This window comes from Sminthopsis crassicaudata, chromosome 4 (assembly GCF_048593235.1).
Source record: "Sminthopsis crassicaudata isolate SCR6 chromosome 4, ASM4859323v1, whole genome shotgun sequence".
Lineage (NCBI taxonomy): Eukaryota > Metazoa > Chordata > Mammalia > Dasyuromorphia > Dasyuridae > Sminthopsis > Sminthopsis crassicaudata.
The window spans coordinates 428,348,713-428,368,625 of NC_133620.1; the positions used below are offsets into that span (position 1 = coordinate 428,348,713).

Consider the following 19,913-nt stretch of genomic DNA (forward strand, 5'->3'; position numbering starts at 1 on the left):
CATAATAGAATAACAAATGAGACTTGGGAGTTTCCCAGGTCTCCTTGAGGAGGGGAGTACTGGTTAGAACAGCAAGGGAAGGCGATGTTTTGAATTGGTGTAAAAGAGGGGTATAGCCTAGAGAGGCTGAGTTCTCTTTGAGACATTTGATGAAGCTGGAGGAGGGAAGTTGTATATGTAGGCTTGGAGGTGGGGAAGGGAGGAGCAGAAACCAATTAACCATTGTCTTCTCTCCCCTCTTTTCTTTCCTTCTCCTTCCTTCCTTTCTCCTTCTCCCTATCTTCTACCACCCAACAGCTAGACAAGATGCTAGACCCCCAGGTGTGGCGGGAGGCAGCCACCCAGGTTTTCTTTGCCTTGGGGTTGGGCTTTGGGGGTGTCATTGCCTTCTCCAGCTACAACAAACAGGATAACAACTGCCACTTTGATGCTGCCCTTGTGTCCTTCATCAACTTCTTCACCTCGGTGCTGGCCACCCTGGTCGTTTTTGCTGTGCTGGGCTTCAAGGCCAACATCATGAATGAGAAGTGTGTGGTCGAGTAAGTGACAGTCCCCTTCTCCTCATGGCTTCCTCCCTGACCCATCTTCCCACCTCTCTTGGGGCAGGAGGCCTGGAATAGTCACATCTACTCTCAGATTGTGGAAAGGGGAACAGGAGCATCCTGTTTTCCCTGGCTTCAGATTATTGGAGAGAAGATCAGAGACCTTCCTGTCCTTGGTCCCTTTTGGGGGGAGGACTGGGGAAAATATATGGGATAGAGGAAACTGTCCTACTGGGGATGTTGTCCATGAGTAACTCCATTATTCTTCTCCCATCCTCTCTACTATCAGGAATGCTGAGAAGATTCTGGGGTATCTGAACAGCAATGTCTTGAGTCATGACCTCATCCCACCCCATGTCAACTTCTCCCACTTGACTGCCCATGACTACAGTGAGATGTACAAGGTCATCATGACTGTCAAAGAGGACCGATTCCAAGAGCTGGGCCTGGATCCCTGTCTTCTGGAAGATGAACTCAATAAGGTTTGGAGACAGGCCTCTCCTTTTGCAGGGATCAGCAGCAATGATGAAAGAAAGAGTCCAGGATCAGGGATAATAAACATTTGGGGTGCAGGGAAAAAATTAGACAGGATCCCCATCATTAGGGAATTCTCTGATTAAGAGATGAGGCAAGACAACAATATCATAATTTGTTCAGCAAATATTGATAAAGCACTCTACTTTGTTAGGTGAGGGAAAGAATAGCATACCTGAAAGGGGATTCATCTTAGAGTTAGAAAACCTGGTTCAAATGCTGCCTTTAACTTGTACCGACTGTGTGACGATGTACAGGCCCTTAACCTCGCAATTCCCTAGACAACTATTTAGGCTCTCAGGATGGAGATGTATTGCTAATCTTCCTTTCAGCCTCCATGGGAGCCATTTCCACACTACAAGTGCCTTGCATTAATGAAATCATTGGTCCAAATTTCTAAAAATGTATGTGCTAAGTAGTCTAGAGAATGGAAATGCTAGATTGCTGACCTATCTTGTTGGGTAGAAAAAGTGGTCACACATGAAAAATTGAATAGCTATGTCAAAAGAAGATGCAAGAGGAACGAAGGACATTTTATTCTACTTAAAGGGAAAAGGAATAAGTACTTATTGAGCACCTGCTTTGTGCTAGACATTGTGCTAAGCACTACAAATATCTCATTTGAGCTTCTCAACGACTTTGGGAGGTAGGTATTTGTATGATTCCTATTTACAATTAAGGAAACTGGGGAAGATCCAAGTTAGATTCCTTGTCCAGGGAGGGCTCCGTGAAGAGGAGAAAACTTTAAATGGATGGGAACTTAAGGATGGATTGGGATGGGCAGAAGAGAGAGGGGAAAAGCATTGTGAGTGGGAAGAATTAAGCAGAGTCTAGAATAGGAACTAAATGTTCAGGGGATGAGTCCATTTGTTTGGAAGAAAGGACTCCTTTTGGAGACTTGAATTCAAGACCATGTGGACTTTACTCCTCAAGTGATCAATAGCCAGCCATTGAAGCAGTGATTGAAAGAAACGTTGCAGTGACACTGTATTCTGCCACATGGTTTGGAAAGAGGAAAGACCAGATCTGCAATTAGGTTAAAAAATTCAGTGCCCTAAGTACAGGATGATAGAGCCCTGGCTTGATAGTTGTTCCATTTGAAAAGGATCTGGAGGTTTTATCTGACAAGAGGCCAGTGTGAATCAGCAGTGTGGACTGGGATGTTAAAGTTCCTGGTTTGTGATAATGAGACCACACCTGGAGTACTCCATTTGAGGGACTATGGCTTTAGAAAAGCAGTAGGATATAAACTTTCTGCAGGCAGAGGGCACTTAAGAAATGCTCCTGTGATCCATTTGAATTGCAGTAATAAAGTGGAATTGAACAAGGATGATCAGGATGTTGATGGGATCTGGAAACAATATTTGAAACAATCACGTGGGAGAGAGGGGAAGACTGAGAGAGAGAGAGAGAGAGAGAGAGAGAGAGAGAGAGAGAGAGAGAGAGAGAGAGAGACAGAGAGAGACAGAGAGAGACAGAGAGAGAGAGAGACAGAGAGAGACAGAGAGAGAGAGAGAGAGAGAAAGAAAATATGAATTTAGTAAACACTTACTGTGTACCAGGCACTATGCTAACCATGGGGGACACATATATAAGCAAAGAAGGCAATATCTATGCTCATGGAACATACATTCTAATAGAGGAAGTGGATTTTGTTCTGTTTCAGAAGTGGGACCCAGTGGGTCCAGGGAAGAAGATTTCAGCAGAATTCTAGGAAGAAGTTTGTATTGGAGCCATCCAGCCATGGATTGGGCTATCCCAGTCACTGAAAGTGCTCAAGCAGAGAATTGTCTTTCTTGGGTGCAGAAAGGATTTACAAACTGAGTAGCAGGGTGGCCTGCTGAGTTCAGAGCTCAGTCTAAAGAATCTATGATTCTGGGATTTCTTGTGTGTGCAATGAATGCCCAGAGCTGTATGACTGAGGGCTTGGCAGCTGGTGGCCATGACGGGTGGTCTTGGTTGCTCACTTTATCCAGTTACCTGCATACTGAATCTTGTACCTTCTTTCTCCCCCACCCCTTAAACAGTCTGTGCAGGGGACGGGCCTGGCTTTTATTGCCTTCACCGAGGCCATGACCCACTTCCCAGCCTCTCCCTTCTGGTCGGTCATGTTCTTCCTAATGCTGATCAACCTGGGCCTGGGCAGCATGATCGGGACCATGGCTGGGATCACCACCCCCATCATTGATACCTTCAAAGTGCCAAAGGAAATGTTCACAGGTAAATCCTTCCCCATTCTTTTTTTTCCTGTTCCTCCTTCTTATCCTCCCCCCATCCTCTGTCTCCTTGCAGGAGGACAAAGGATGAACAGCTTCGCTGTCAATAGTGCTCAATCTCATGACTTCAAAAACAGCTGGTGTTTTACTCAGTTCATTTGTAGACAAATTACTTAGTTTCCAAGTGCCCAGAAACCCCCAAGCTGGTAGGAGCTGATGCCCTTGGGGGATTGCTAGTCAGTTAGTCAGTAAGCATTTATTAAACTCTTCCTGTGTCAGGCACTGTGCTAAGAATTAGGATCCAAAGAAAGGAGAAATTTCAAGAAACTCAGTCTTAATGGGGGAAGACAGCATGCAAACAACTATTTACAAACAAATCAACAAACAAAAAAATTCACAAACAAAAGATATAAACAAGATAAAATGGAAATAATAACAGAACAAAGACTATTAAGAGGGATTAAAAAAAGCTTCTTGTAGAAGGTGGGGTAAATGAGTGCTATCAAATGACATCAGGGGTGTTTGTTGATGGGATGCCATAGGATCTATCGGTATTCCTAGGACTATGGTACTTGGGAGAGAGAAGTGATGGGGAGAGGTGGTTAGGCTGCCTCTTCTGGGAGAGTCTCCACAATCTTAGGATCTTTGAAATCTCTGTTCTCTTTGCAGTCGGATGCTGCATCTTTGCATTTCTGGTGGGACTCCTGTTTGTCCAGCGCTCTGGAAACTACTTTGTCACCATGTTTGATGACTACTCGGCCACTTTGCCCCTCACCGTCATTGTCATCCTAGAGAACATTGCTGTATCTTGGATTTACGGGACTAAGAAGTAAGGTTCTGATTTGGGAAAGGGGGGTGTTGGGATTCAGCAGGGAATGCCTTCTAGGGGTAGAAATCCGGGGAGAGGGGAAATTCCTCTTTGGGACTCCCCTGCCCTGGGAATTACTGGGGAGGTATTAAGGGTCTTTTGTTCTTAGAACCTTGAACCCCTTCCTCCCTGTGCCACTCATTTTTAGCCATAGAAGTCAAGTTCCAGAATTCAGTGGATTTTTTTTTTTTAATTTCTAAAGGCAAACATTTATTGAATATTCAATCATGAGAGACATTATTTTCAAATGTAAAAACATGCTAAGGAAACAAAGACAGTCACATTAATATGCTATTTACTAATACTCTCATTTTTTCCTTAACCTCCTCTGGCTTCTGACTATCATTTAACTGAAGCTGTACTCTCCATAGATTCATAGAGTTACCATAAATCTCATCATTGTCAATTTCAAAGGCCTTTTATTTATTTATATATTTATTTATTTTATTATAGCTTTTTATTTACAAAACATGCATGGGTAGTTTTTCAACATTGACCTTTGCAAAACCTTTTGTTCCAAATTTTCCTCTCCTTCCCCCCACTCCCTTCCTTACATGGCAAGTAGTCCAATACATGTTAAATATGTTAAAGCATATGTTAAATACAATATATGTATACATATTTATACACTTATCTTGCTGCTCAAGAAAGATCAGATCTAGAAAGAAGATAAAAAAAAAAACACCTGAGGAGGAAAAAATAAAAAAGCAAGCAGACAATAACAGAAAGAGTGGAAATGCTAAGTTGTGATCCACACTCATTTCCCATCGTTCTCTCTCTGGGCATAGCTGATTCTCTTCATTAATTCAGTGGGTTTTTAAAGCAACTACGGATTATTGAGCCCAAATACTTAGAGAAGGATATAAGCTAGAGTAGATACTTCTGCTCTCCATGGTAGGGAGTCTAGCCTAGAAAGGGAAAGCCTAACTAAACCAACCAGAGAGTGGCTTAAAGGGCACTCTTGGTATCCTGGAAAGAGCACTAGTTCTAGAGACTGAGAGACCTCAGTTCAAATTCTGACTCTGATATTTATTCTCTCGGACCCTTACCTCTTAGGGCAAATCACTTGGGAGCTTGGGCTAGTTGGACTCCAACCCCCTTTTAGCTCTGGCTCTGATCTACAAGTAATGCTAAGAGCTCATCATAGTCCTGAGTGCAAAGGAAATTAGGGGAGAAAGGATTGTACCTCTGATCCTGCATCTGGGGATCCTGCTTTGACAGAGAAGCCCTCAATTTGAATTCTGTCTTATATACTAAGTAGCTGCAGGGCACTGGCCAAAGTGTCTCCCTCTGTCAGCCTCAGTTTCTTCATCTGTAAAATGGGGTTAATATAAACATCTACTTCAAAGACTTATTGTAAAAATCAAATAAGAGAAATTACATATAGCATTTCACTAACCTTAAAGCCCTTTGTAAATGTTAGATATATCTATCACTCACCAGAATTTTCTCTTCTCAGTGACTAACCTGTTCCTCCAGTCTTCTAATCAATATTCTAGTTCCCTAATTGTTGCTATTCTGATTTGCTGCTCTAAGGGAAAAAACAAAACAAACCACCTTCTCCTAGCCCTTTTTTATCTCCTCCCTACTCTAATTGTAATCTAAATTAACCCCAACACTCCCAAATTCCTCTCAATCTCCTCCCTATTCCATGGTTATTGCTTAATTATTTCAGTCCTGTCCTACTCTTGTGGACCCCATTTGGGGTTTTCTTGGCTAAGACACTGGAGTGGTTTGCCATTTCCTTCACCAGCTCATTTTACAGATGAGGAAACTGAGACAAACAGGGTGAGGTGACTTTCCCAGAGTTCCCAGCTAATGTGTGTCTGAGGCCAAATTTGAACTCAGAGCTTTCTGCCTCTAGGCCCAATGCTCTATCTATCTAATAACCCCACTACTCCCTACTATAGGTGTAGATGGGCTAAGGCAGTGCAGAGCCTCAGCTCTGCCTGCATTCTACCATGAGTAGATAGTCATCTCCCTCCCTAGCAGAGCTGGTGAGTACCTGAGTCTCTTTCTCCCTCTCTTTTCTACTGAATCTTGAGAGTTTAGAGCCTTAGGCTATTGAAAATCAATTCTTTCCTCTTATATTGCTCTCTCCCCATATACCCTCTTCAAACTAATGAAAACCTGACTTTCTCACAGGGATGCTACATACTAGGAAAATCTCTCCATCGGTAGCCAGCTCCCCATGTGAGTGCTTCTGCCTTCCTCACAGGGCCAAAAGGAAAAGTCAGCATGTTCTTTCCTCCCCGTCCCCCCTTCCAAACCCACTGGTGAAATTGCTCAGTATCTTTTTCTGCTCAGAAGTTCATACCATGTAGTTATACCACCCTCTTCATATCATCATAATCTTCTACCCACCAGCCATGAGGTGCCAAAAGCAGAGTGGAGCTCTTGCTCCATGACTGAATGACCCCTGAATAGTCTTAAATCTCATCAATATGGGGCCACTTTCCAGTGGTTCCTGCTCCCTGCCATTTACACTTCCTCATGCTTCATAACTATTCTTTCATAAATCTTCCATTGTAAGACCATCCAATATGCTAGAAGCCTTCCTCTGAATATTTTGGCATTGTTAGGGTATCACAGGTAGCTAAGTATCACAGTGGATAGAGTACTGGTCCTGGAACCAGGAAGACTCATTATCCTGAGTCCAAATAAGGCTTCAGACACTAGCTGTATAACCCTGTAAATCATTTAACCCTTTTGCCCTCATCTGTAAAGTGAACTGTAGAAGGAAATGGCAAACCACCCAGTATCTTTGCCAAGAAAACCCTAAATGGGTCATAAAGAGTCTGATGTTTCTGAAAAATGATGAATAATTGAAAAGATGGGCATTGATATATAGGAGCCCCTAGACTGCTGATTTGTTACTCTGGGCCCTCCCTAACATGATTAGCTCACTTTTCTGATCATATAATCTCATAAGAGCATATATTCAGATCTGGAAAAATTCTTAGATTCTATGTAGTCCAACTCACTCATTTTACAGATGTGGAAACTGAGGCCAGGGAGACAAAGTAATTTGCTCAAAGTCACATTGGTGCTAAATGGTATAACCAGGATTTGAACTCAGGTTGTCTGACTCCTTCAATTACATCTTGTTATCTTGCTCTTAGATGATGGTGTTTATGCCCTTCTTTATGGATAAGTTTTCATTGGTAATGTTGCAGCCCATTTACATCTAGCATATGTCTATTGCTCTTTGGATAACCCATGACTTGATTCTTCAAAGATTGCTGTGTTCCATAATTTACAATTCTACAGAATCATTAAAAAATAGGATAAGAATAGAGAATGGATTCTAAAAATAGAGTGGATTTCACTGGAAAGGGAACTCTTAAATGAGAAAGAAGCTCCCTCTAGTGATAAAGATTAGTACCATATCTTCAACTTCTAGTCTTATAAAGTAGAGCCGCACAGCTAAGGGGAAAGTCTTGAAGGGGGTCTTCCTTGCTCCAAAGCCATCTCTCTGTCCACTTCACTATCCACTCCATGGAAGATTAGTCATGTTTTAAAAGATGGGTTATTCTTTCAGGAAGCATCTTGGCTTAAAATGCTATGCTATTTCCCAAATTCTAGAGTCTGCTTTCTTCTTCACACTCAATTCTGGACCCAGGTCATTGGCCATCTGTGTTCTCTGATCAAGATACTGAAGGATCAGCTCAATGGAATATCTCTCATGGTCCAAGCAGATATTAATCAAGAAATTCTTGAGGTAGTGTCTGTGGAAATATTGAGCAAGGAATAAGCAGAAGAGCCATTTTGGAGATTGTAACTGAAAGAAGAAGGAAGAACAAGAGATAACCTCTACATTTTGAACATGAGATATTCAGTAATGGTAGTGTCACTGATGGAAAGAGTAAAGTTAAGGAGGAGTAGATTTAGAAGAAAAAATAATAAGCTTGGTTTTTGGACACATTGAATTTGAATGCTTGAGACATGTAGGTTGAGATATCTTATGAGCAATTAGACATTCTTGCAAGAGAAGTCAGGGGTAAAGATTTATAGATTTCTGTGATGTGGTATATAGAAAAGGGAAAAACACTATCCACTTAGAGGCTGAAGAACCAGATTTATATATTGACCCCAGCCCTTAGGGATGCTGTAACTGTGGGTAAGTCATGCAAACTCTGAATTTCAGTTCTTGCTTCCAAAATAAATGGAAGAATATTTGTGTAACCAATAGGTTATTGTGAGAGAAAGAATCCTCTTTAAAGTTCCATAGAAAAATTCTTGTGGTTACATGGAAGTGACAGTTAAAACCATGCAAATCCACGAGATTGGCAAATATAGAGAATCTTGTCCACTCTCAAATCCCATGTTGGGAAGTCCTTTCTTATGTAAAATTTTAATTGTCCTCTTGGCAATTTCCATTTATTATGACTAAGCAGAACAGAATGTAATGCAAAGGAAAGAGCACTGGACTTGGAGTCAAAAGAGATCTGGATTTCCTAATAAAATAGAGATAATAATAGCACCCAACTGTCAAGATTGTAAGAATCAAGCACGTGTGTCTTTCGCAAATCTTTAAATCTATTTAAATCTCAGCTGTTGTTATCATTACTTGAAGGCAGCTATCACATCCTTCCACCCCCAAGTCTTTGCTCTTCCATTCCTTATACAAAACAGTCTAGTACTCCCACTATACTTGTGTCTTCCTGGACCCCACTCTAGCTTGTCATTGTTCTTCCATATTTTATAGTACTTTCCTAAAATACACTGCTCCCAACTACACATTTAAAGATGGGTTTCAGTTTATTCATTTGTAAAATAGAAAAATACTACTTTAAGTAGGTAGATATTTTATTAAGTAGCTATTAAGGATTGCCACTTAGAATTATTGTAAATAAGGAAAGCACTTTATGAATCACAGGGCATCCTGTAAGTATGAGTTCAATTTAGGGCATAATAGATATGGTCTCACTAGTTTAGGGTTCTATGGGACTATCTCTTTCCTCTTTCTGGATTTGTATATCTTTCATATCTACAGTTTACAAAAATCCTAAGGACTTGCTTTGTCTGTATGGTTCCATTCTACTGCAGGCATGATCTCTTGTCAATTCCCATTATTTCCTATTGTAACATCTTTCAAATTATCTCCCTTCTCTCCTATGATACTGCCATTACCTTGTTACAAACCCTCATCATCTCCCTCCTGGACTGTCTCAAAAGACAGCTTCCTTCAAGTCTTAGCTAAAGTCTCCCTTTCTATAAAAAGCTGAAAATCCTTCTAGTCCTCCATCTTAGTGTCTTCCCTCTGAGATTACCCCCAACTCAGCCTCTCTCTATCTCGTGTGTACATAATTGTATGCATGTTATCTTTTCTATTAGATTTAGCTCTTTGGGATCTGGCACTATCTTTTGCCCATCTTTGTACCCTCAGTGATTTAGCCCAGTGCCCGACATTAAAGTGACTTACTCAAAGGTAGGTCAAAGCCAGGATCTAAACTTGACTCTGATTCATGGATGTGTCCACTACAAAATTCCGTGTATTTCTATTTATGTAGCCTTATTATTGGCTCCTATTGAACTTGCAACCTGCTAAAACTTATGCTGGTACTGGCTTCCCCTTTACTTCTGTTAATGCAGCTTTATTGTTGGCTCCTGTTGAACTTGTAGCCCACTAAAGCTCAGCTCATTGCTGTGTAAATATTTGTCCAATTGAACATGGGAGGCTCTGGAGAGACTGTATTTTTCACTCTTCTACAGCAGAGGGCATCTGAGACTGTACAAATTTGATATTAGGTTTCCATCTAGAAGAAATCTTAGAAGCCATCTGGTCCAGCCTCCTCATTTTAATAAATGTTTGCCCACTGTTTGTACGTTACCTCCCCCACTGGATGGAGAGCTCTTTGAGATGGATTGTGTTTTGCCTGATTTGTAGGATTTGATAACCCCAGTAAGTTAGTATAGTACCTGACAGGTGCTTAATAAACAAATATTTCTTAAAAATAAGTGGTTTAACTACTTGTCTGAGGTTGCACAGATCTCAGTGTCAGAACCCAGAGCCTCTTACTGAGAACCTCTGTTTCCAAATCCAGCATTTTTTTCCATTCTACTTTCTACTCTGAATCCTCTTTTTATGACTGGAAAAGGGCAGTTATTGACTCCAGCAGCTCAGGGGGAAAAGACACTTAGGGAGGTATATATGGATACAATCTTGTGATAATGGCCTGTTATTACTATTAGTTACACTAACTAGATGGAAAAATGGGTTGAAAAATGGGAATGAAAAAGCGAGTTCTCAGACTTTTTTTGTGGGATGACTCCAGAGACCATGAATGAATATACAGTTTGGGAAGCAGTAAGTGAATATGCATTAGAACTAGTAGGAATCTTAAAGGTCATTTAGACTCACCTTCCTCATTTTTTTTTCCAGTGAAGATACTTATTTGGCCCCAGAGATATCACACAAATAGCTAATGAATGCCAGTTCAATTTTTAGGCCCAGATTTCAGAGCTCAATCTAGGTTTTGTTTTTGGAGGTGGGATTCGAGGGTGAGATTTGACAAAAACTGTGATTTCATCCATTCAAGGAACTCCCAAAAAGGAAAGTTGACCACTGAACCACCTAGCCTATATACAATATATAATAATACATTAAATCTTTTTGTCTACCATGATCTTCTTCAAACACAAAACTTTGTCTTTTGTTTACATGTCTTTGTACAAACATACCCCCATTACCTGGGGACATTGCCTACCTATCTACCTCTTCAATCTCTGTGTGTCTTCAAAGCTCAGTCCAAAAATCCTACACAAGGCCTTTCTAGATCCTCCTAAATTGCTAGTACCTTCCTATGCCAAGATTACTTTGTATTTTTAAAAAATATATATATCTTGGATATAAACAAATATACATTGTTTTTTCCCTTGGTTAATAAGTAAGCTTTTTGAGGGCAAGAACTGTTTCATCTTTGTCTTTGTAACTCTATAATACAACATGAAACAAACCAATTAAATTTTATTTGCCAGGCGCTGTCCTAAGTGCTGGGGGTACATTAAGAAGAGACTAGCCCTGCCCTCAAGCAACTTACAGTCTAATGGAGGAATTCAACATGCAAAAGAAAGCTAAAAGATGGGGAGGGGGAGGAGGCATGCAGTGCTGGGGTGCAAGAACATGATGATGGTAGAAATCAATAGCTGAGACAGCTATTGAAAAAATGAAGACTCACTGGATTTCTGAGTTCTCTTTATTTGGAGGGTTTGGGAAAATTGTTTTACCCCTTCTTCCAGCCTTCCAATCAGAGAGGAACAGTATACTGAAGAAATCTATGGGATGATGAGTTTCCTGGAGATGAACTTTTCCTGTGAGCCAACATGTTAACAGTGGAATAATACCCAAATAGTATAGATGGTGGGAATTAAAGAAGTGGTTGGGTTTCTTTCTCCTCCTTACATGGAGGCATAGTGTCTGGCCCATAGTGGGCACTTAATTCTTGATGATTCACTGTTGAATGGAAGACTTACTGTTTTATTATATATTGTGTATTGTGCATTAGAGGCAGTTAGGTGGCTCACAGTAGATAGAATCATGGGCCTCTCAGGAAGACTTTTCTTCCTAAATGTGAATTCAGTCTCAGACACACTTACTAGCTGTATGACTCTGGGCAAGTTCACTTAACCCTGTTTGCCTCAGTTTCCTCATATGTAAAATGAACTGGAAAAGGAAATGGCCAACTACTCCATTATCTTTGCCAAGAAAATCCCAAATAGGGTCAGGAAACTGTACCAAAATAAATTAACAACAACAAACAACATCAAAAGGTGTCTCAGTAGCTAGAGCATTAAGCCAGGAGTCAGGAAAGTTTGAATTCATATTTGATTTCAGACACTTACTAGTGCCAGATGGAGATCAGAACATTGGAGATGGCCTTTTTAAGCTGGGTTGCAAACCTAAAAGTAAGGTGTAAATTCTAGCTATTGTTATTATTGTGTATAGAACTTTGAGTTAGGAATGTGAATGGAGAACAAAAAAATATTCTGGAAGAATTTTCAGTGTACCTAAGAATTAGGATATTTCCCCCTTTCTATTTCTAACTCTTCCAGCTCTAGATATTAGACCCTAATAGACACATCCTATAAATTCCAATTCAATTGCCATCTCTCTTCCCTGACTCATCTAGTTGTAAAGAATCGTAGATCTTAGTTTGTATCTAACTTATAGATTTATATTATGTCCCATTCTTAATTTAGGTATTTATACTTTTTAGATTGTAAGCTTCCTAAGTAAGGAATTATATCTGAACTAAACTCTGTCTTCAAGAATATAGTGCTCTATACCTGGGGGGATCTTAATTGGTGGATATTGAAGTAAATTAAACTTTTTTGGTGTGAATGTTTATTATATCATAATGGAAAAGTCCTGACTTCAGAACATTTGAATTCAAATCCTAATTCTATCCTTTTCCTGTGGGAATCTTTGTTTTACTTCTCTGGGTCTTAGTTGGCTCATCTGAAGATGAGATGATTTCTGAAGATCCTTTCTGCTTTGACATTCATTCTGTGGTCCTAGGAATGTGTGATTTTTATGCTTGATTAGAGTTGAGGAGAAGCAGAAAAGGATGGGGTGGCTTTCTGCCTCCAGAATTAGGGAAGAGCTAACTGAGAACAAGTCTTGCTGATGATGAGTTTTGAATCAAACAAATGTGGGAGCTCAAGGGTGGAGGAGAATATTCCTTGTCCTTGAGCAATGTGATGAAAAAATACCCTCTCAAGCCTTTGTAGGCTCTGGGCTGGTGGTGGGACACTTACTCATCTCCTCCTGTCCTCTCTATTTTCTTCTCTTGCCAGGTTCATGCAGGAGCTGACAGAGATGCTGGGCTTCCGGCCCTACCAATTCTATTTCTACATGTGGAAGTATGTGTCCCCCTTGTGCATGGCCATTCTCACCACTGCCAGCATTATCCAGCTGGGAGTCACCCCACCAGGCTACAGTGCCTGGATCAAGGAGGAGGTAAGGAGAGAACAGGTCACCTTTCCTCAAGCCTTCCAAAGGGCAGGACCCCATCGGATCCAATGGATACTTCTTGAGTCAATATGTTTCCCAGACCTATTTATTTGTTCTCAGTAGGGAGTTTATGTTCCACTTTTGATCTGGGGAAACTGAGGCCCAAAGAGGTCATATTAATTAACTATGGTGAGTGATAAATTTAGCAGTGGAACCAAAGCTAGATCTCAGGTCTCTTGATTCCTGTCCTATTGTCATTTATAGGGTGTTGTCATTTAAAAGTTCTGGAGCCTAAGTTCAAATGATGACCATGGCTGCTTAGTTGTTTGAAGGTTTTTGAACTTTTTTTCAATAAGAAAGATGATACTTAGTTCAGATAGCCAATGTAAAAAAAATTGGCACCCTTTTACCTTTCCTTTCATTTATATTTTCCAGTGGTGGCTCTTGTAAACAAACAAAGTAATATAATTTTTTCTAAAACTTACAATCAAAACCACCTATTTCTTTCTTTCAGGGCAAAAGAAGAGGGGTCAGGAAAAGAGAAAGAGATGGGGCAGATGAAATAAAATTCATAAAGTATAAAAATGTCTTGCTCAAATTCAGAATAATAACTTAACTTTTTGTTATTTGAATGGAATAGAGACATGTCCTGATCCTGTTACAAGAAGCAGAATTCCAACATTTGATGTAATATTCCAAGAGAGAGTTAAAAATAATATTTCTGTTTCCCTTGAGGCCATTTCCATTAACAAAGAAAAAAATATTTTTATGTAATACCTTTCAACAGCAGCTTTGGATTATCACCTCTAGAATGATCAAAGGACAACCTGATTCAGAACATTATTTTTGGTTGAATATTCTGCTGATCATTGTAAAAACAATCAAGTATGTTCTCTAGATCAGCAACTATATCAGATGGATTGAATCCCAGATAGTTTTATTCTCTAGGTTCAGGGCAGTCTTCTACATTTTTCTACATTTATTTTCCATGGGCTTCAGTGTCCTTATCTGTAAAGTGAGAAAGCTGAATTTGGTGGCTTTTGAGATAACTTCCTGCTCTAGAACTATGGTTCTATGTCAAGGGCTATGATCTGTCTCTATGTTTACTATGGCATGGAAGGGCATGAGGAAAGAAAGATAACCTCATCGCCTTGGAGTGCCAACAGGAATTTGTGAGGAGGGTCAGAGAGAAATCATTTCTCTAGCCTAGTGATAGAACCAGGTCAGTGTGGCCATCCAATTGATGCTTTTACTTAGGATGGTCTCCCTTTACTTCCTTTCAGGCTGCAGAACGGTACCTCTATTTCCCCAACTGGGCAATGGCTATCCTGATCGCTCTCATCGTACTAGCCACTCTGCCCATCCCTGTGGTCTTCATCCTCCGCCAATTCCACCTGCTCTCAGACGGCTCCAATACCCTGTCTGTCTCCTACAAGAAGGGCCGGATGATGAAGGACATCTCCAACTTGGAAGAAAACGATGAAACCCGTTTCATCCTGAGCAAGATGCCCAGCGAGACTCCCTCCCCGATGCCCACCCATCGCTCCTACCTTGGCCCGGGAAGCACGTCCCCCCTGGAGATGAGCAGTGCCCCTAATGGACGCTACGGGAGTGGATACCTGCTGGCCAGCACCCCTGAATCTGAGCTGTGACCTCGGTCACTTTTCTTCCCATCCTCCATCCCTCACCTGCCTCTCTGGTCTGCCCTCCTACTGCCCATATTCCTGACCGGTGGTGGTACCCTCCCCAGTTCTACTGGCTATTGGGTTCTCAGAACCACCACCTTTAGAATCGATCATTCCTGGGACCTTGCTCAGTGTAAGGAACAAGGGGTTGGGAATATGTTCCCTTCCCCACTCTTCCCATGTTTGCCTGTCTCTGTAAGTCCATCTGGCCCCCTTCATACCTCTAGCCAAATCACACACCCTAGGAGGTGCCATCACGATAGTTTAGGTGCTGTGGTGGCTGTGGCAGAGATGACTCAGGAATCTGGATTCCCAGCCCGTCAGCCGTTTCGGGCGACTCCTGAGGCATCCCTTTCACCTCTCCTATTTTCTGCCACCTCGGATTGTCTCTCTCCTTTGGTGTTTTCTTGCTCCTTACCTGGACAGAGCTTGATGAGGCAATAAGACTGGAGCTTCCTCTCTTGGGATCAGCAGATTGCCCTGCTGATGATCTGGGAGAATACTCCCCAATAGACACATTCAGGGAAGGAGGGCTAAAAGTCTGTCTTCAGGCTTGGCTCTCAGCAGCCAATCGGAGGCCTCCAAGGGTTTCTTCTGTGAGAGAGATGGAGGGAATTGCCTGTGGAGCTTCAGGTAGTTGGTACAAGGCCCCCCTCATGCCTGATGATGGCGGGGAGGGGTGAAAGGATGAATTGATGATGAATGAATTTCAATACTGTGTCTCAGACCCAGATGCAATGTTCCTAAGTGTATGGGATCTCACTCAGGGACCAGTATAAGGTCTCCCCCAGACTTGGGGGAGAACAGGGAAGATGAGCTATTAGTAGGATGCTGCTTTTCCCATGTGTGTGTACACATGGACACATCTGTCCTGCTGGCTGTCTCCTCAGGTGCCCTCATTGGGCCCAGGGCAGAGTCTCAGCCTGGGAATGTTTTGCTGTTAGCTCAGAGTCAAGCCTGAGGGGAGTGATCCCTGACTCTCTAGTTCTGGGAGCAAGGACAGTTGGGAGTGAGGTGAATGGGGGCAGAGGGCTGCTCCCAAACTTGTTTTCACAAGCACACAATTTTCCCCTTCCCTCCCCTCCCCACTTCCTGCCCCATCATTCCAGGCAGGGGACGGTCCTTCTCTCCACTGGCAGCTACTTCCTCCGGAGCAGGAGGGCCCTGAGATCTTGGGGATTCTCTATGCTCCTAGGATTGTAGGGGGGCTCTGGCCCAGTACCTGCCTTGCCCATGGTTGGTTAATTAGGCACAAGATGGAGAAGCCCTAAGGTCTGGAGTAAAGAGTTTCAATTTCACTGCCTCTTCAGTCCTGATGGCCACTCCCACCCTGCACAATTTCTATCTGCACAATCCCAACGGCAACTCCAATGACCCCCCACCCTGCTACTCCATCACCATGACTCTCCTCCATCTCTCATAGCACGTCTCCCCTCTACCCTTCCCCTTTCCTTCCTACTTTAAAAACTACTCTTAAACCTCTTAGGTCCCTGCTTTAAGGGAGCAGAGACTATACCCTGAAGAATTACTGAAAGTGGGTTCCTTCAGGCCAGGGGAGGTTAAGTGACTTAGAAAATAGAGTTCAAACCAGATCTCCCAGAACTCCTCTGGGGTTCTTTGCTTGGTCCTCATGCAGTATTCTCACTTAGACTTACCCCAAGAGGAGTCAGGATTGCTCAACACCGAATCAAATCCTGATTTCAACTCTTACCTCTCCTATATCTCATCTGTAAAATTGGACTAGGTGACCTCTAAGGTCCTTTCCTGCTCTCATTCCTGTGATGGTTCTGGGGAGGAAGGGATCCTGGTAGTTATATAAATGAAGAAAACACCTGTAAGGATCTCAGAATTGAATTGAGAACTGTATGATGAATGAATTAATGAATGAATGACTTGTCCCACAAACTTTCCCCTGACTTAGAAACTGATCATTTGCCTTTAGAAACTTCTTCTGGGTGAGCATCCTTGGCAACAGTGCTTGGTCCAGGTCCCTAGAAGGAGAACCTTGAAGGACCTCTCCTGGATGTGGCCAAATTTTCATTCAGGATTGGGAGAGGACAGACTGAGCCTAGAGTCCCCTTTTCTTCCATCCCTTTCCATTTTCTCATTTTTCATTCTGCCCATTCCTCCTTCTTTCGTGCTGCTGCTGCTTCTTCCTTGCCTTTCCCTCCTCTTAGGGCCTCCTGTAGGAGAGGACCTTATTTCCAAAGTGGGATGAGTGTACGAATGAATTTGTCCCAATTTGTGGTACACTCACTTTTAAGAGACTGATTATTCCCCTTCTTCCTACCTCCCACTCCCACCTTTGCCCTGAGCTTGTTAAATTAAGTGAAATTAGGTAGGGAAAAGGAAAATTTAAAAACCCAAGAGAGACAATACATTATATATAATATATATATAATATTCTATATATTCTATTTCTATTGTATATAGGAGCTGTACATGTCCGTGTAAATGCTGTTTAATGAGAAGCCCAAAGCAGTGATTAGTGGACTATTTTCATCCTCAGTGCTGTACAGATATATTTTCATTGTATATTTGATATTTATAATTTTTTTTTAGTGTTTGGCTGGGTCAGATCCAGCCTGACAGCCTGTAAGGGCAGGGCACCGGGCTGGGTGGGTGGGGACCACTCTTTCATTTTATGTGGGGTTCAATATAGTGTTGTGACAATTTGCTGTAGGCTGGGGCCAAGTTCCAGCTGTGTTGTTACTGTACGTTAGGCATAGGGCTCCTTTGCTAGGTGACTAGGATGTCCGTGCAGGTGTTAAGATTTGTGATTCCTTGTGTCTACTGCTTTTCTGGGCCTTTTACGCACTCTTGCCTGCTACTGTCCCATACTAGACTTTGGATTACTATTGGAAATGAGGGAAGAAAAGGCCCCCACCGGTGGGGGTACCCTTTACCTATTAGTTTTCTGCTTTGGGACAACAGAGGCCTTAGGCTACAGAGTGAATTTTTTCCCCACGATAATGTCTGTCTGTCTATCTGTCCTTCTGTAAGTAGCCAGAGTGAGCTGGAGCTCCATGGACTCCATGTGTTTGGAAATGGTTTGCATTCGTAGATGAGCAGAAATAAGGCTGAGCTGAGCAAGCCATTGTCATCCTGGCCATTCTTCAGAGACAGAGAAGAGGTTCCCTGAACCTTCTCTTTACATGAAAAACTTAGGTGCTCCCATTAAGTTCATCAAGCCCCTTTTAAATCAGTGAAGAAACTGCTTGACGTTCTTGGCTGGGGAAAATCTTTTCATCTATCTCCCTGCCTCAATGCTTACTGATTTTGACAATGAAATAAGCTTAGCCCGCATGAACATATGGGATATAACTTGAGGGAATTTCTGCTGTTCTTCTAGATTCCTCAGTGTTCTAGTTTGAGGTGCCCTCATGCTTACTGGGGATAAAGCACTGGGGTGGGGTGAAGTACAGAGGCAGCCAGACTGCCTTTAACCAAAATTTTAATTTTTCTTCTTGATGGAGCAAAATAGTTTGGGTGATAAAGGTGAAAGACAGGCCTCCGGAGCCCCAGTTCATGGGAATGGGGCCCATGCTGGGATTGGGGAAAAGCGGGGGGGGATGGATTGGAATGCCCTATCTTCATTGCAACTTCCCTAACTATTGCTTGACTTGATAAAACATTTATGAAGGGGCCAGAATTCATATGTAAGAAGCTTAAGGCAACCAGAGGGCCTCAAACAAAACCCTCCCTGATTGCCATTATTTCCACTCTCACAATCTTCCAGGAGGACCCTTCTTTGGTGTGGGCAGGCAGGCCCACGCAGCCCTCTGGGAGCAGGGAGAAAGACTGTGCAGGAGTTGAGCAAATTCCTGGTTCCTCTCCTGCTCCCATTACCAGCTTCTTGCTCAGGGAGACTTTTCCTCCATCCTTCTGGCCAAGCACCAAGCTAGGCTCCCCTAAGGTTTATATGAATGTGAAAGAGACCAGGGCTAGCTTGGATGGAAACAGCTGGGCTCTGGGTAGGGCGAGACTTCCCTTCTCTCCACTATCCTTCCTAGGAGCCAGGTGGGCTCAAGCAGGTGTGGGCAGGCTCCTGTCCCAGACAGCTTTTGCTTTCTAGCAATAAATTCCCCATAGTTCTGGGACAATCCCTGGGAAGGGAGTCTGATTTTAGTTATGTAATCTGTGGCTTGGGAGCTATTGTTAGAAGCTGCTGGTGGTCCTGACCCCCAATGCTTGCCTGCAGTATTACGAATTGGTCCCTGTGGCCACAACATTCCAATTCTCCATCCCATCCCTCAACTCTTTCCAACACCTGCTTTGAATGTGGGACATTTGGTTCTCCCTCTCAGAAATGCCTAACACCTGCCCACTTTGCAGGGTGATAAGGCTACCAAATTTAACACACATTATTTCCTTACCTCCTTCCCACCAACTCAATAAATGTTCTAAAATAAAGTCCTTTCTCAGCTTTAAGACACCAAGTTTAGCCCAGAATTCTTTGCACAGCCTGGCAGTAGCTAAAGTGATTTCTTAGAGAGAACTAGCAAGCAGATCCCTCAGGAGAGCCCAAGCTCTTCTCCCAGTCCTTGGGGTCCTGGGGGTCAGATTTGTCTTCCAATTAGAGTGGAAACATAGGACTGGGATTGAGAGGACAGTTCTCAAGGACAGCTGGAGGCCACTGTCTCCTCGCCCAGGTTCCATTGTACAGATAGTTCAATAAAGCACACAATGTATAGCCACTTTGTTTTCTAGTAAAAGTTTAAATCTAATTCAGCACATATCATTCCTCCCCTCTCCCTCCCACCATGATGTAGCCAGTCAGAGATCTAATTAAAAACTGCCCTAGTCCAGGAGGAGGGAACACAGCAGTCCCTCTGAACCCCTGCCACCACGGGGCACAATAAAGTATCTGTTCTTACCAAGCTCTTGTTGACTTTATTTCTTGCTTTGAGGGTGGACAAGGGTGGGAGAGAACTTGGAGGGGGTAGAGAGAAGGGTGAAGATTCTAGGGGAAATGCCTGAAAAATAAAGAAGGTCATGGTTCTTTTTGATAAGCAGTACTAAAGTACTGGCTTTAAGGGGAAGGATCTCAAAAGTTTGGGAGGAATTCTGGAGGAATCTGTACCCAGGGAAGAGCCAGAGCCAAGACATATA

General features: G+C 42.5%; 1 protein-coding gene across 1 annotated transcript in view; it reads left to right on the forward strand.

Moving 5' to 3' along the window:
• The window catches only part of SLC6A17 (solute carrier family 6 member 17), a 63,640-nt gene extending 43,959 nt beyond the window's left edge, over positions 1 to 19,681 (forward strand). The window contains exons 7-12 of the mRNA XM_074262959.1: positions 298 to 539; positions 832 to 1,024; positions 3,104 to 3,296; positions 3,962 to 4,121; positions 12,960 to 13,122; positions 14,400 to 19,681. Coding sequence (XP_074119060.1) covers positions 298 to 539; positions 832 to 1,024; positions 3,104 to 3,296; positions 3,962 to 4,121; positions 12,960 to 13,122; positions 14,400 to 14,768 — 1,320 coding nt within the window. The 3' untranslated portion in view covers positions 14,769 to 19,681. The remainder of the gene's footprint in view (positions 1 to 297; positions 540 to 831; positions 1,025 to 3,103; positions 3,297 to 3,961; positions 4,122 to 12,959; positions 13,123 to 14,399) is intronic.
• Positions 19,682 to 19,913: the final 232 nt, after the last annotated feature.